This window comes from Salvelinus alpinus, chromosome 7, assembly GCF_045679555.1.
Source record: "Salvelinus alpinus chromosome 7, SLU_Salpinus.1, whole genome shotgun sequence".
Classification (NCBI taxonomy): domain Eukaryota; kingdom Metazoa; phylum Chordata; class Actinopteri; order Salmoniformes; family Salmonidae; genus Salvelinus; species Salvelinus alpinus.
In genome coordinates this window covers 70,423,217-70,439,512 of record NC_092092.1, presented here as the reverse complement: position 1 = coordinate 70,439,512, position 16,296 = coordinate 70,423,217, and the positions used below count along the sequence as shown (strand labels likewise).

At 45.2% G+C, this 16,296-nt stretch overlaps 1 protein-coding gene across 1 annotated transcript in view; it reads right to left on the bottom strand.

The window, feature by feature from the left end:
* Positions 1-4,952: 4,952 nt before the first annotated feature.
* gpc3 (glypican 3) overlaps positions 4,953-16,296 on the bottom strand; it is a 386,092-nt gene continuing 374,748 nt past the window's right edge. Inside the window, exon 8 of the mRNA XM_071411469.1 lies at positions 4,953-9,245. Coding sequence (XP_071267570.1) covers positions 9,061-9,245 — 185 coding nt within the window. The 3' untranslated portion in view covers positions 4,953-9,060. The remainder of the gene's footprint in view (positions 9,246-16,296) is intronic.

Below are 16,296 nucleotides of genomic sequence, written 5' to 3'. Positions count from 1 at the left end.
TCCCAACAATATACCCATGTTCCCCAACAATATACCTCTGTTTCCAACAATATACCCTGTTCCCTAACAATATACCCCTGTTCCCTAACAATATAGGTGTCATTGGGTTTGGAGGGTAGCACTCAGCAAAATGACATTCCTGCTTTTGTATGTCCACATTCCAGTTTGCTCCATTCATGCCGTGTAACTGCGGCTGCTAGGGAACCCAGGGGTTGACGAAGAGCAGGCGTGACTGCGGCTGCTGGGGAAGCCAGAGGTTGACGAAGACAGGCGTAACTGCGGCTGCTGGGGAAGTCAGGGGTTGACGAAGAGCAGGCGTGACTGCGGCTGCTGGGGAGGCCAGAGGTTGACGAAGAGCAGGCGTGACTGCTGCTGCTGGAGAAGCCAGGGGTTGACGAAGAGCAGGCGCGACTGCGGCTGCTGGGGAAGTCAGGAGTTGACAAAGAGCAGGTGTGACTGCGGCTGCTGGGGAAGCCAATGGTTGACGAAGAGCAGGCGTGACTGCGGCTACTGGGGAAGCCAATGGTTGACGAAGAGCAGGCGTGACTGCGGCTACTGGGGAAGCCAATGGTTGACGAAGAGCAGGTGTGACTGCGGCTGCTGGGGAAGCCAATGGTTGACGAAGAGCAGGTGTGACTGCGGCTGCTGGGGAAGCCAATGGTTGACGAAGAGCAGGCGTGACTGCGGCTACTGGGGAAGCCAGGGGTTGACGAAGAGCAGGCGTGACTGCGGCTGCTGGGGAAGCCAGTGGTTGACGAAGAGCAGTCGTGCGTCCCAAATGACGCCCTATCCCGTATATAGTGCCTGGGGGCTATGGTCAAAAGTAATGCACTTTATAGGGACTAGGGTGCCATTTGGGACGGGAGGATGCTGGGCCGAGTGCTTGGGAGACCAGGGGGCGTTTGCCCTTCTCAATGGGATAACAAAAAGTAAGAAAATGGTCCAGTGCCATGGTGATTAAATGTGAAGAAGCATTGAGAGGTTTCCAGCTTCTCTTTATCTGATGAATTTCAACATCTAGCTGACCGATTGAATTGGAGAGGAGAGGAGAAGACTGTCTGTGTGTACAGTATATTTCAGGTGAACAATATAAATGTGAAAGCATTAATTGAAGTACGTTATTACAATTTTTATAATCCACTGCTTGATGGAAAACATTCTGGCCATGCATTTGTGTGCATAAATAATAATGAGCACATTCATACATGAAGATGGAGTCAGTCACTAAAGCAGAAAATCTAACTGTTCTTGATTGTAGGCAGCTACTCCCACTGTTCCCGCTGACTAACATCAAATTGACCTTTCACTCGGACAATGTGGGCCGTTTCTACGTTGCCCCAATATTACCTTATGAAAACATCCAGGCTCTGCAATTCAATGGGGCTGTTTGCCTCACATTAGCATTAGGAGTATAGACCAGCAGGCTGGGTCAGTTGCATGGCTGTTCTCCCTCTCCCTCCCAGGGTCAGATGCCTGGCTGCTCTCCCTCTCCCTCCCAGGGTCAGTTGCCTGGCTGTTCTTCCTCTCCCTCCCAGGGTCAGTTGCCTGGCTGCTCTCCCTCTCCCTCCCTGGGTCAGTTGCCTGGCTGCTCTCCCTCTCCCTCCCAGGGTCAGTTGCCTGGTTGTTCTCCCTCTCCCTCCCTGGGTCAGTTGCCTGGTTGTTCTCCCTCTCCCTCCCAGGGTCAGTTGCCTGGCTGCTCTCCCTCTCCCTCCCAGGGTCAGCTGCCTGGCTGCTCTCCCTCTCCCTCCCAGGGTGAGCTGCGGGTGTTTCGCATGTGTGCTGCTTTGGTGATGGCCCTGTTAACAGAGGCTGAAGAAGAGACAATAGCATTTATACTTGTTCACATGGAGACTAAATACAAACACAATCTTAGTAAATCTCATTGACTAATTGGATGTGTGAGTCATGGCAGAGTGAGTGTTTGTCACCTGGTCAGGTATAAGGGATCATCTGCAACTCGCTGTTGGCTGGGCTCCCTGCCTGTGCCATTAAACCCCTACAACTCATCCAGAACGCCGCAGCCCGTCTGGTGTTCAACCTTCCCAAGTTCTCTCACGTCACCCCGCTCCTCCGCTCTCTCCACTGGCTTCCAGTTGAAGCTCGCATCCGCTACAAGACCATGGTGCTTGCCTACGGAGCTGTGAGGGGAACGGCACCTCAGTACCTCCAGGCTCTGATCAGGCCCTACACCCAAACAAGGGCACTGCGTTCATCCACCTCTGGCCTGCTCGCCTCCCTACCACTGAGGAAGTACAGTTCCCGCTCAGCCCAGTCAAAACTGTTCGCTGCTCTGGCCCCCCAATGGTGGAACAAACTCCCTCACGACGCCAGGACAGCGGAGTCAATCACCACCTTCCGGAGACACCTGAAACCCCACCTCTTTAAGGAATACCTAGGATAGGATAAAGTAATCCTTCTCACCCCCCCCCCCCCCCCCCCCCTTAAAAGATTTAGATGCACTATTGTAAAGTGGCTGTTCCACTGGATGTCATAAGGTGAATGCACCAATTTGTAAGTCGCTCTGGATAAGAGCGTCTGCTAAATGACTTAAATGTAAATGTAATGTAAATTTGTCCTGGGAGGTTAATGCCCTTTGATTTTTATTATTGGAACTTTTGTGTTTGTAATGTTTACTGTAAATGTTTTATTGTTTATTTCACTTTTGTTTATTATCTATTTCACTTACTTTGGCAATGTAAAAAATATGTTTGCCATGCCAATAAAGTCCCTTAAATGTAAATTGAATTGATAGGGGGGCTCAGGCTTAAAGTCCTGCTCCAGTCTGCTTTTCAGCTCATTTATCAGCTGATTTACTTAACAAAAGGCACATCTCAACAGGTGGTCCAGGTATCCTCATGACATGGCACAAGTGTGGGGGGGAATTCCTCTTTTGTTTTCTATTGCCCAGCTATTGTTCCTCAAGCAAGGCGGGAGACCGATGACATCACTAATCCCAATCAGACTAACACAAAAATCGCTGGAGGACATCCTAAATGGAACCCCATTCCCTGCATAGTGCACCTTTGACCAGAGCCCATAGTGCACTATATACAGAATAGGGTGCCATTTGGCACATAGACCTCATCATCTGAAGAGGTGCTGTGGAATCTGTTTTTCCTATATCAGTCAGTCTTGACTCGCCTTCAAAGTCATCTGTAGTGTGTAACGCATCCATTGATTGATATGTGCTAAAGAACCACCCCTTTACCACCCCCTGCCTACCTATCCAGAATAACTTGCCAGAGTCTTTAACAGGGGTGGGCAATTCTAGTTCTCGAGGGCCTGATTGGTGTCACAGTTTTGCCCCAGCCCCATCTAACACACCTGACTCCAATAATCACCTAATCATGATCTTCAGTTTAGAATGCAATTTGATTCATCAGCTGTGTTTGCTAGGGATGGAGAAAAAGTGTGCCACCAGTCACTTGATCCTCACTGCTCTGCAATCAGCTGAGATGATTTGGTCACTAATTGGACATTCAGTTCTTAATTAGACTCTGTCTAAACATGTTGTGTGCGTTCCAAGTGGCAGACTATTCCCCAAACAGTGTACTACTTTTGATCAGGGCTCATATTGCTTAGGTCAAAAGTAGTGCACTATATAAGGAATAGGGTGCCATTTGAGACATACACATTATCTTACACTCTTAGAAAAAAAGGTTCCAAAGGGGTTTTTCGGCTGTCCCCATAGGAGAACTCTTTTTGGTTCCAGGTAGAACCCTTTTCGGTTCAAAGTAGAACCCTTTTCTGTTCCAGGTAGAACACTTTTGGGTTCCATGAAAAACCCTCATTGAACCAAAAGAGTTCTACCTGGAACCAGAAAGGGTTCTTCAAAGGGTTCTCCTATGGGGACAGCTGAAGAACCCTTTTAGGTTCTATATAGCACCTTTTTTTCTAAGAGTGTACCATAGGAACACTATATATACACAAGTCTGTGGACACCCCTTCAAATTAGTGGATTCGGCAATTTCAGCCACACCCGTTTTTGACAGGTATATAAAATCGAGCACACAGCCATGCAATCTCCATAGACAGTGACTTTCAACATGGAGTAGGGGGCCACCTTTCCAACAAGTTAGTTCGTCAAATTTCTGCCTTGCTAGAGCCGCCCGGTCAACTGTAAGTGCTATTATTGTGAAGTAGAAATGTCTAGGAGCAACAACGGCTCAGCCGCGGAGTGGTAGGCCACACAAGCTTACAGAGCGGGACTGCCGAGGGGGAGTTTGGAACTCGGTAGTGAGTGAACTGTTCGTCGGGAGCTTCATGAAAGGGGTTTCCATGGCCGAGCAGCTGCACACAAGCCTAAGATCACCATGTGCAATGCCACGCGTCAGCTGGAGTGGTGTAAAGCTCGCTGCCATTGGACTCTAGAGTAGTGGAAACTATAGCATATAGTTTAGGTGTCCAGATCATTTTGGTCATGTTGTGTATCAATAAAAAATGCAATACACATTAACTCAGTCTTATTGTAGCTACTTAATGTAGCTGGTCATTTTTAGTACTTTATTTTTATTACTTTGCCTCAAATATGTCACGTTCTGACCTTATGTTCCTTTGTTATGTCTTTATTTTAGTTTGGTCAGGGCGTGAGTTGGGGTGGGCATTCTATGTTGGTTTTTCTATGTTTTGTTCTATTGTTCTATTTCTATGTGTTTGGCCTAGTATGGTTCTCAATCAGAGGCAGGTGTCAGTCGTTGTCTCTGATTGGGAGCCATATTTAGGTAGCCTGTTTTTCATTGTGTTTGGTGGGTGATTATTTTCTGTGTAGTGGATGTCACCTTACAGAACTGTTGCGTTTCGTTCTCCTTTGTTATTTTGTTTAGTGTTCTATGTTTAATAAATATAATGATGAACACTTACCACGCTGCGCTTTGGTCCTCACCTCATTCCAACGACGAGCGTTACAAAATAGCCATTTTGTTTTTAAATAATAATGCAGACACAAATATTTGTAAGTCCTGGTTTTGAACCAGCCTTGTATTATTGTACATACAATTAATATATACCTTCCAAGCATCGGGAAGGTTTGAAAATAGCAAACTTCCGAAAAGTTGTGGAGAACTCGAATGTAATTAAAGATAAAACAAAACTATACATTGTCTCTACACATATTCCTCCTTGCTCTTTCCCCATGCTAAATAATGCTGGGAATGTACAGCTTGCTTGCATCCCAAATGGCACCCTATTCCCTATGTAGTGCACTACTTTTGACCAAGCCAATAGGGCTCTGGTCAAAAGCAGTGCACTACAGATGTACTACAGATGTAGGATCTTACAGATGTAGGATCTTGTAGGATCTTAATTTAAGTCAGGAAATGTGAATTAATTTACATTTTTGTGGGGTTGATATATTTTTCATTAGGGCAAATCAAGACTGAAATTTCAAAGTGGAAATTACACACTTTAGAAGCCTGCTTAAAACTCAAATAAACTACAAGTTTGCATTTCCTTCAGTGCAGGAAAATTCTCAGCAACAATAGTGATCAAATTAAGATCCTACATCTGTATATAGGGAATAGGGTGCCATTTGGGACACAGATCAGAAGAGAAAAGAGAATGCTCCTCCTATCAGGACGTATTATTGACCAGTTGATGGCAGGGTTGTTCATTCATCTTCATTCAAAACTATCAACATTGCAATTAAATATATTTCTTGAAGATGGCATCAAAAATACAGACAAAAAACAACATTCTGTACAGTTTTCAGGCAAGGATAGGATAATACAGATGTAGGATCTTAATTTGAGCCAGTTTTATACAGCAGGAAAATAATCCTGCAGCAACAGGAAATGTTAATTAGTACATTAATTATAATTAATGGATGTTTTTTGTAAGGGTTGATATATTTTTTGTTAGGGCAAATCAAGTCTGACCTTTTAAAGTGGAAATTACAAACTTTAGAAGCCTTTTAAAAACTCATACACTACAGGTTTGCATTTTCAGCAACAATAGAGTGATAAAATAATAGAGTGATCAAATAAATAAGATCCTACATCTGTATATAGGGAATAGGGTGCCATTTGAGACACAGATCAGAAGAGAAAATAGAATGCTCCTCCTATCAGGAGGTATTCTTGACCAGTTGATGGCAGGGTTGTTCATTCATCTTCATTCAAAACTATCAACATTGCAATTAAACATAATTCTTGATCATGGCATCAAAAATACAGACAACAAAAACAACATTCTGTACAGTTTTCAGGCAAGGATAGGAGAATACAGATGTAGGATCTTAATTTGAGCCAGTTAGAAGCCTTTTTAAACCTTCAATACACTACAAGTTTTAATTTCCTGCTGTGCAGGAAAATTCTCAGCAACAAAAGAGTGATCAAATGATGATCCTACATCTGTATGTACTCCTATGAGTTACTAGCTTTACTGATCAGCTAACCAAGCAGACAGAAAACACTTGTTATTTTTCTTCAACAGCTAAGACCACAATTAACCTCCTGTGGGGTGAACTATCCTTTTAATTTTTGGGAAAGGTTATCTACTGAAAAAGCACTACAAGGTGTTTCCAAACAGTAATAGAAGCGAACACTAATGGTTGAAAGGAGACAAACACTTGAGTCAGGCGAATCAATCTGATCCAATACAATGCTTCCTGGAAACAGTTGCCATGGTAGCGCGTCAGCCGAGACAAGAGTGGGACAAGTGACTTGGAGGGGTTGACTCTCGGAGCTAACCTTAAATCTACCAGGCATAATTTTGTCTTCATCAGGTCACAATCAAGAAGAGAGGGAGAGGGGGAGACAGACAGAATGAGGGAGAGAGACAGGAAGAGAGAGAGAGAGACACAGACAGACAGACAGACAGACAGACAGACAGACAGACAGACAGACAGACAGACAGACAGACAGACAGACAGACAGACAGACAGACAGACAAAGTAAATACACCGCCTGCTCTGACAAACAGCATGTTTAAAGCACATTTTGAAATTCATCCCAGTTGGGTGTCAACTTGGCCTGTGGGACCTGTGAGTTCACAACAACCCCTTAACCCCTTAATGTCCTCTAATCGCAACACATCCCAGGGATACTTTTACTGCCCACGGAGGAAGTGGGCGTCAGACACAATGCAGTGAGAGTGAGAGAAAGAGGACAGAGAGAGAGATAGAGGAGGGAAGAGAGAGGAGAGACAGATAAAGGAAAGAGAGTTAGAGGTAAAATGAGAGATGGATGAAGAGAGAGGAGAGAGGACAGAAAAATACAGGGGTGGAGAGAGTGGAGGGAGTTAGAGGAGAGAGGAGAGAGAGAGAGTGGTTTAGACAGAGGAGAGAGAGAGGAGATAGGAGAGAGGAGATCAGAGAGAGAGTGGTGGAGACAGAGAAGAGAAAGAGGAGAGAGTTAGAGGAGATTGGAGAGAGGAGAGAGTGAGAAAGTGGTGGAGATAGAGGAGAGAGAGAGAGGAGAGAGGAGAGAGGAGAGAGGAGAGAAGAGAGAGGAGAGAGAGATAGAAGGGTGGAGACAGAGAGAGTGAGAAAGTGGTGGAGATAGAGGAGAGAGAGAGAGGAGAGAGAGAGAGAGGAGAGAGGAGAGAGGAGAGAGGAGAGAAGAGAGAGGAGAGAGAGATAGAAGGGTGGAGACAGAAAGAGTCTGTCCACTCTGTGAGTTCTGAGTCCTCTTCACCCGAAAGAACAGAACACCTGTAGCTCCTCTAGGGATGAGAGTCTCAGCTCTAAGGGCCTCAGAGACTCAGACAGTTACTTTGTCACAACACCAGGTTTAGTCTAGATTGGTTAGCTGTAGTGGAGGGGGAGCACTTAACCAGAATGAGAGGAGGCCAGATGGGAGTGAAGGGAAAGGCCATAGTCACTTATTTACATGGTGCATTGGGTTTATCTAGAACAGTTGGATGGCCTGGCAGTCGAAGACAAAGGACATCCATGAGTCTCTATTCAGCAAGCAGAGTTTTAAACAGATTGAGAGGACAGTTCATTCACAAAGAGCTGACACAGAAAGTCCCATGTCAGCTTTGGACGAGTCATTGAACTGTTCTGTACACAGGAGGCCTCAGTAGTAATGCCATCTTAATACTGTCAAAACAATGTCTGGCTATATTTGTGGAATCTCAGAATCAGTCTGCTGTGGAGAGAGAGGAGAGAGAGGAGAGAGGAGAGAGTAGAGAGAGGAGAGATGAGAGAGAGGAGAGAGAGTTAGAAGAGAGAGGAGAGAGATAGAGGAGAGAGGAGAGAGAGAGATAGAGGGGTGGGGAGAGAGGGGTGAAGAAAGAGGTGAGAGGAAAGAGGAGAGAGAAGAGAGAGGAGAGAGAAGAGAGAGGAGAGAGAAGAGAGAGGAGAGAGAGGAGAGAGGAGAGAGGAGAGAGGAGAGAGAAGAGAGCGAGGAGAGAGGAGAGAGGAGCGAGGAGAGAGAAAAGAGAGGAGAGAGAGAGAGAGAAGAGAGGAGAGAGAGGAGAGCGAGGAGAGCGGGGAGAGAGAAGAGCGAGGAGAGAGAAGAGCGAGGAGAGAGAAGAGAGTGAGAGAAGAGAGAAGAGAGAGAAGAGAGAAGAGAAAGGGGAGAGAGAAGAGAGAGGAGAGAAGGGAGAGCGAGGAGAGAGAGGAGAGAGGAGAGAGAGGAGAGAGAGGAGAGAGGAGAGAGGAGAGAGAGGAGAGAGGAGAGAGAGGAGCGAGAGGCGAGAGAGAGGAGACAGAGGAGAGAAGAGAGAGGAGCGAGAGGAGAGAGAGAAGAGTGAGGAGAGAGAGAGAGAAGAGAGAGGAGAGAGAGAGCGAGGAGAGAGGAGAGAGAGGAGATAGATAGAGGGGTGGAGAGAGAGGATAGAGGGGTGAAGAGAGGGGAGAGAGGAAAGAGAGGAGAGATAGGTGGGAGGCATGGGAGGCCTCAGTAGTAATGCCATCTTAATAGTGTCAAAACAATGTCTGACTATGTTTGTGAAATCTCAGAATCAGTCTGCTGTAAGCCCCAGGGCTGCACTATATATCTATATATTTTAGAGGGGTTGGTTACAGCAGAAGACACATATCTGTCTCTTATTGAGTAATAAATTCTTCTTCTTCTGAAAGCTGTGGGTGAGAAGCAGGGATGGATCACTGATTACTGGTCACTGGTGTCCAAGCAGCAGCAGGAGGAGAAGGAAGAGGGTCAGAGGGAGAGCCCCATCCAGGTGACTCAGAACCAGGACAGCAGCAGACGAAGACGGCCCTCCCGCCCTGTCGGAAGTGAGCTGAGGGGTCAGCAAATGGTCATGGAACGTGAAGTCATCCATAGCCAGGTTATCTGCCAGATCTAAGACAGAGATAGACCAGGAGACAGACAGACAGACAAGGAGACAAACAGACAGACCAGGAGACAGACAAGGAGACAAACAGACAGATCAGGAGACAGACAGACAAGGAGACAAACAGACAGATCAGTAGACAGACAGACAGACAGACCAGGAGACAAACAGACAGACCAGGAGACAGACAGACAGACAGACAGACAGACAGACAGACAGACAGACAGACAGACAGACAGACAGACAGACAGACAGACAGACCAGGAGACAGACAGACAGACAGACAGACAGACAGACAGACAGACAGACAGACAGACAGACAGACAGACAGACAGACAGATCAGTAGACAGACAGACAGACAGACCAGGAGACAAACAGACAGACCAGGAGACAGACAGACAGACAGACAGACAGACAGACAGACAGACAGACAGACAGACAGACAGACAGACAGACAAGGAGACAGACAGACAGACAGACCAGGAGACAGACAGACAGACAGACAGACCAGGAGACAGACAGACAGACAGACCAGGAGACAGACAGACCAGGAGACAGACAGACAAGCCAGGAGACCAGAGAGGGGTGGGAGAAGAACGAGAATTATTAGAGACATAGGAAAAAGTGTACAGAAATGATTAGAACAAACATTGTCAGTCATGTTGAATAACCCATGTTGTATGATGTTGAATAACCTATGTGGTATAATCTTGAATAATCCATGATGTTGAATAACCCATGATGTTGAATAACCCATGATGTATGATGTTGAATAACCCATGATGTTGAATAACCCATGTTGTATGACGTTGCCTAACCCATGTTGTTGAATAACCCATGATGTATGACGTTGACTTACCCATGATGTTGAATAACCCATGTTATATGATGTTGACTAACCCATGATGTTGAATAACCCATGATGTATGACGTTGACTAACCCATGATGTTGAATAACCCATGATGTTGAATAACCCATGTTGTATGACATTGACTAACCCATGATGTTGAATAACCCATGTTGTATGACGTTGACTAACCCATGATGTTGAATAACCCATGATGTTGAATAACGCATGATGTATGACGTTGACTAACCTATGATGTTGAATAACCCATGATGTTGAATAACCCATGATGTATGACGTTGACTAACCCATGATGTTGAATAACCCATGATGTTGAATAACCCATGTTGTATGACAGTGACTAACCCATGATGTTGAATAACCCATGTTGTATGACGTTGACTAACCTATGATGTTGAATAACCCATGATGTTTAATAACCCATTTGGTATGATGTTGACTAACCCATGATGTTGAATAACCCATGTAGTATGATGTTGAATAACCCATGTGGTATGATGTTCAATAACCCATGTGGTATGATGTTCAATAACCCATGTGGTATGTCCATCCTTCAGGTGATGCCTTATGCAGCTGTAAATACAACATTACATTGGATGAACAGAAAACACAACTTGCCCTGCACACATAGGCCATATACTGGTGTGGACAGTATATTAGATCGACATTTGTAATAGGTCAAAATAATAGCTCCTTTTCACTGGATATTAGCTTTAAAGTTCAAACTTAAACCTATGGGAATGAAAAGGATTTTCCATTAAGATCTTAAATTATTCATAACAAACTCATGTCAAATACATGGTAGGCTAAAAGCTGTATATTAAAATCCTCTCATCCCATACCAATGCAAACATCACCATCCACAATCCATATGTTTCCGTTTGTTCACATTTCAGGGAGGATGGACTATACCAGTTTATTATAACAGTTTATTATAACAGCTTATAATAATATGTTAGAATACAATTGTATAATAACAGGTTATTATAAAAGCTTATTATAACAGGTTATTATAACAGGTTATTATAACATGCTATTATAACTGCCTATTATAACAGGATATGATAACATCTTATTAGAACAGCTTATTATACCAGCTTATTTCAACAGATTATTATACTATCTTATTATAACAGTTTATTATAACAGGTTATTATAACAGGTTATTATAGCAGTTTATTAAAACAGGTTATTATAACAGGTTGTTATAACAGCTTATTATAACAGGTTATTATAACAGGTTACTATGCTACCCATCATTATACAGTTGCGACCAAATAGTGTATGTTGGCACCCTTACACTTTTATTCTATAATTGCGTATTTCTTTTCAAATACGCAGATTTTGGTTTCCACACCTTGTTATTGGATTTTCAATATTGCAGAGCTACATTTTCTGAAGATTACAGTTTAAACAAATGCCATCACTAAAATTATTGGGACCACAGAGTTAGGACTTGGTTGTACAGACTTAACCGCTGACAAATGCTTCTGTAGCCATCAATGAACTTGACCTTTCTACAGGCAATGTGGCAAAATGTTCTTTAATGACTTGATTCTCACCCGCTGCTGCTATCTCTTACACCATGTTCTTTAGCCTCAGCAGCAGTTACTGATGCAGAACACTCTTCTCTCTCTCTCTCTCTCTCTCTCTCCCCCCCCCCCTCTCTCTCTCTCTCACCCTGTCTCTCTCTCTTTCCTGTCCCTCTCTTCCCACACTCATTCCGTGGTGCTTTGTTTGGGAGAAAGCCATGATGGAGACAGAAATACGAAAGGTGAGTGAGTTATGAAAAAGGTCAATAGGATATCAGTAATGAAGGGCTACTATAGTGAGACACGCCAGCTATGTGTGGATCTGTCTCCTGTCACGCCAGCTATGTGTGGATCTGTGTCCTGTCAGGCCAGCTGTGAAGCACCTCTCCTGCTCCCAGACACACAGACAACCACACACACAATACCCCCCGAGCAGCAGCGAATTTCTCACATAGTTCCCTCTCATTGTCATAGACCCAGAGCAACACACATGAGCATACACTCACACACAATCACACATACATACAGTACACACAATCACACATACATACAGTACACACAACCACACATACATACAGTACACACAATCACACATAAATACAGTACACACAATCACACATACATACAGTACACACAATCACACATACATACAGTACACACAATCACACATACATACAGTACACACAACCAAAAATACATACAGTACACACAATCACACATACATACAGTACACACAATCACACACACATACAGTACACACAATCACACATACATACAGCACACACAATAACACATACATACAGTACACACAATCACACACACATACAGTACACACAATCACACATACATAACACTCACACAAAATAACACATACACACAGTACACACAATCACACATACATACAATGCACACAATCACACATGCATACAGTACAATCACACATACATACAGTACACAAAATCACACATACATACAGTACACACAATCACACATACATACAGTGCACACAATCACACATAATGTAACGGGTGTCGTCGTCGGATGAAGAGGAATCGGACCAAAGCGCAGCGCGGTAAGTGTTCATGACTATTTATTAAACTGAACACTAAACAAAAATAACAAAGTGAATAACCGAAACCAAAACAGTCCTGTCTGGTGCAAAACACTAAACAGAAAACAACTACCCACAAAACACAGGTGGGAAAAAGCTGCCTAAGTATGATTCTCAATCAGAGACAACGATAGACAGCTGCCTCTGATTGAGAACCACACCTGGCCAAACACAAAGAAATACAAAACATAGAAAATGAACATAGAATGCCCACCCAAATCACACCCTGGCCAAACCAAAATAGAGACATAAAAGCTCTCTACGGTCAGGGCGTGACACATACATAACAATCACACATACATACAGTACACACAATCACACATACATAACACTTACACACAATCACACATACATACAGTACACATAACACACATGCACACGTGCTGCCGATCCGAGCACCTAAAATAACTGATAGCAACAAATTGAATTAGTTGACACATATGATCTGTGGTTCATTTTGCCCCCAGGTCAGAGAGACGGTTCCTGTAGCTGATCCACAGGGAGGAAGTGGCTGTGATCAGAGCAGCAGGCAGGGCTTTTATTAATACTTGGCTGGAGTGAGTGAGAGCTGGGATCCTCTCAGGAAGAGAGAGAGAGGCTCCAACTGTCTCAGGGGTCCCTGATGCCCATAAGCCCAACGCAGCCAGCCCAGCCAGCCCAGCCAGGCCAGGCACCATCTCAACCAGCAGCCAGCGCAGCCAGGCCAGCCAGGCCAGGCACCATCTCAACCAGCAGCCAGCCCAGCCAGGCCAGCCAGGCCAGGCACCATCTCAACCAGCAGCCAGCTCAGCCAGCCCAGGCACCATTTCAACCAGCAGCCAGCGCAGCCAGCCCAGCCAGGCCAGGCACCATCTCAACCAGCAGCCAGCGCAGCCAGGCCAGCCAGGCCAGGCACCATCTCAACCAGCAGCCAGCCCAGCCAGGCACCATCTCAACCAGCAGCCAGCGCAGCCAGCTCAGGCACCATCTCAACCAGCAGCCAGCCCAGCCAGCCCAGGCACCATCTCAACCAGCAGCCAGCCCAGGCACCATCTCAACCAGCAGCCAGCGCAGCCAGCTCAGGCACCATCTCAACCAGCAGCCAGCCCAGCCAGCCCAGGCACCATCTCAACCAGCAGCCAGCGCAGCCAGGCCAGCAAGGCCAGGCACCATCTCAACCAGCAGCCAGCCCAGCCAGGCACCATCTCAACCAGCAGCCAGCGCAGCCAGCTCAGGCACCATCTCAACCAGCAGCCAGCCCAGCCAGCCCAGGCACCATCTCAACCAGCAGCCAGCCCAGGCACCATCTCAACCAGCAGCCAGCCCAGCCAGCCCAGCCAGGCCAGGCACCATCTCAACCAGAGGAAGAGGGAGGTAAATAAATAAATCTCCAATGCTGCTGCTGCTGAAAACCTCCTCTGAATTTCTTTGCAATTACGACAGCAGTTGAATGGAGGCCAGAGGACAATTCACTTCGTTCTCCTCTATCCTCTGACATAGGCAGTAGACATTCTTCTAGGCTCCAAAAGGACGATTAGTCATTGCTGGCCAAGGTGCAATTCAATACAGCTTTTATATACACTCTGGATGAGGGGAGGGGTGTGTAGCTATGTGTGAATGGATGAGTTAGTGAGGAGTGTGTATGTGTGTGTGTGTGTGTGTGTGTGTGTGTGTGTGTGTGTGTGTGTGTGTGTGTGTGTGTGTGTGTGTGTGTGTGTGTGTGTGTGTGTGTGTGTGTGTGTGTGTGTGTGTGTGTGTGTGTGTGTGTGTGTGTGTGTGCACGCACACGTGTAGTAACTAGTAAGAACATTGGCTGTACAAGGCTGGCGTGAGTAAAAAAATCTCAGACAGTGAAAAAAAAGCCCTGAAATACACAAGGGACAAATCCATTAAAAAAACAGTCTCTCTCGATAGTTTAAACACTTGTACATGAACGGCATCACAGGCAGGCCTTGTTCGGCAGGCTCTGAAAAACCCAACTGGCTCTGGACACTGCAGATCCCCTGCACTTATTTTACAGAGACTAGCCGGGACTAATAATATCCTGTTATAATTAGTGATGAACACCTGTGTGTGTGTGTGTGTGTGTGTGTGTGTGTGTGTGTGTGTGTGTGTGTGTGTGTGTGTGTGTGTGTGTGTGTGTGTGTGTGTGTGTGTGTGTGTGTGTGTGTGTGTGTGTGTGTGTGTGTTTGTGTGTGTATGCGTGTTTCTCTCTCTCTCTCACACACACACAAAATGCAACAAGAGACAGAGGAGATAGACCTGGGTCTTTTACTCTCTCCAGAAACTTTGACGGAGAGAGGGAGGGGGAGGGAGATGGAGAGCGAGAGAGAGAGAGAGAGAGAGAGTGGGAGGGAGGGAGGGAGGGAGGGAGGGAGGGAGGGAGGGAGATAGAGAGAGAGAGAGAGAGAGAGAGAGAGAGAGAGAGAGAGAGAGAGAGAGAGAGAGAGAGAGAGAGAGAGAGAGAGAGAGAGAGAGGGAGAGGGGAAGGAGGGAGGGAGGGAGGGAGGGAGGGAGGGAGGGAGGGAGAGAGAGAGAGAGAGAGCAGCCCCAGGACTCACACTATTTGACACAGAGGTGAAATACCTGCTATATGCTGATGACTTGGTACTTCTATCACCAACCAAAGAAGGTCTTCAACAGAACATTAATATTCTAGAGCAATATTGCCATAATTGGGCCCTGGCAGTAAATTTCCCAAAAACTAAAATCATGATTTTCCAAAAACAAAACAGATGTCAGAAACACAAATATAAATTCACCCTGAACAACACCATCATTGAACACACAAAAAATTACACCTACCTTGGTCTGACCATATCTGCATCGGGAAACTTTAATATGGCAGTGAATGCACTCAAAGAAAAAGCCCGCAGAGCATTGTATGCAATAAAAATGAAATTATTCAAAATCAACATCCCAATTAGAATTTGGACCAAAATATTTGACAGTGTAATCCTACCAATAGCTCTTTACGGAAGTGAGGTTTGGGGGCCACTCAATAAACTGGACTTTAAAATGTGGGACAAACATCCAATTGAAACCCTACATGCAGAATTCTGTCGGAAAATCCTACAAGTCCAGAGAAATACACCAACTAATGCATGTAGGGCAGAATTGGGCCGCTTTCCAGTAATAATGAAAATACAGAAAAGATCATTAAAATTTTGGCTACATCTAAATTCAAGTCCAAATTCGAGTCTGCAATTTAAAGCACTTCAAACCCAAGAGCTGAGCCCAGAAACGAGCCCTCTCAGTCAGCTGGTGTTGGACCTAACCAACCAAGCTGACACCAGCACTGCTTCAAAAGAAAGAATTCCAATAAACAAAATCATGAACCAATCAAAGGACTCATATATACAACATTGGAAAAACGAAACCAAATCCCAAAGCCGACTAAATTGCTATCTGACCCTAAACAGAGAATATGAATTGGCTGAATATCTCTACTCTGTCAGAGATTCGAAGCAGAGACAGATCCTTACCAAGTACAGGCTGAGTGACCACCGATTGGCAATAGAAACCGGCAGACATAAAAAGACATGGCTACCCAAAGAGGAGCGTGTA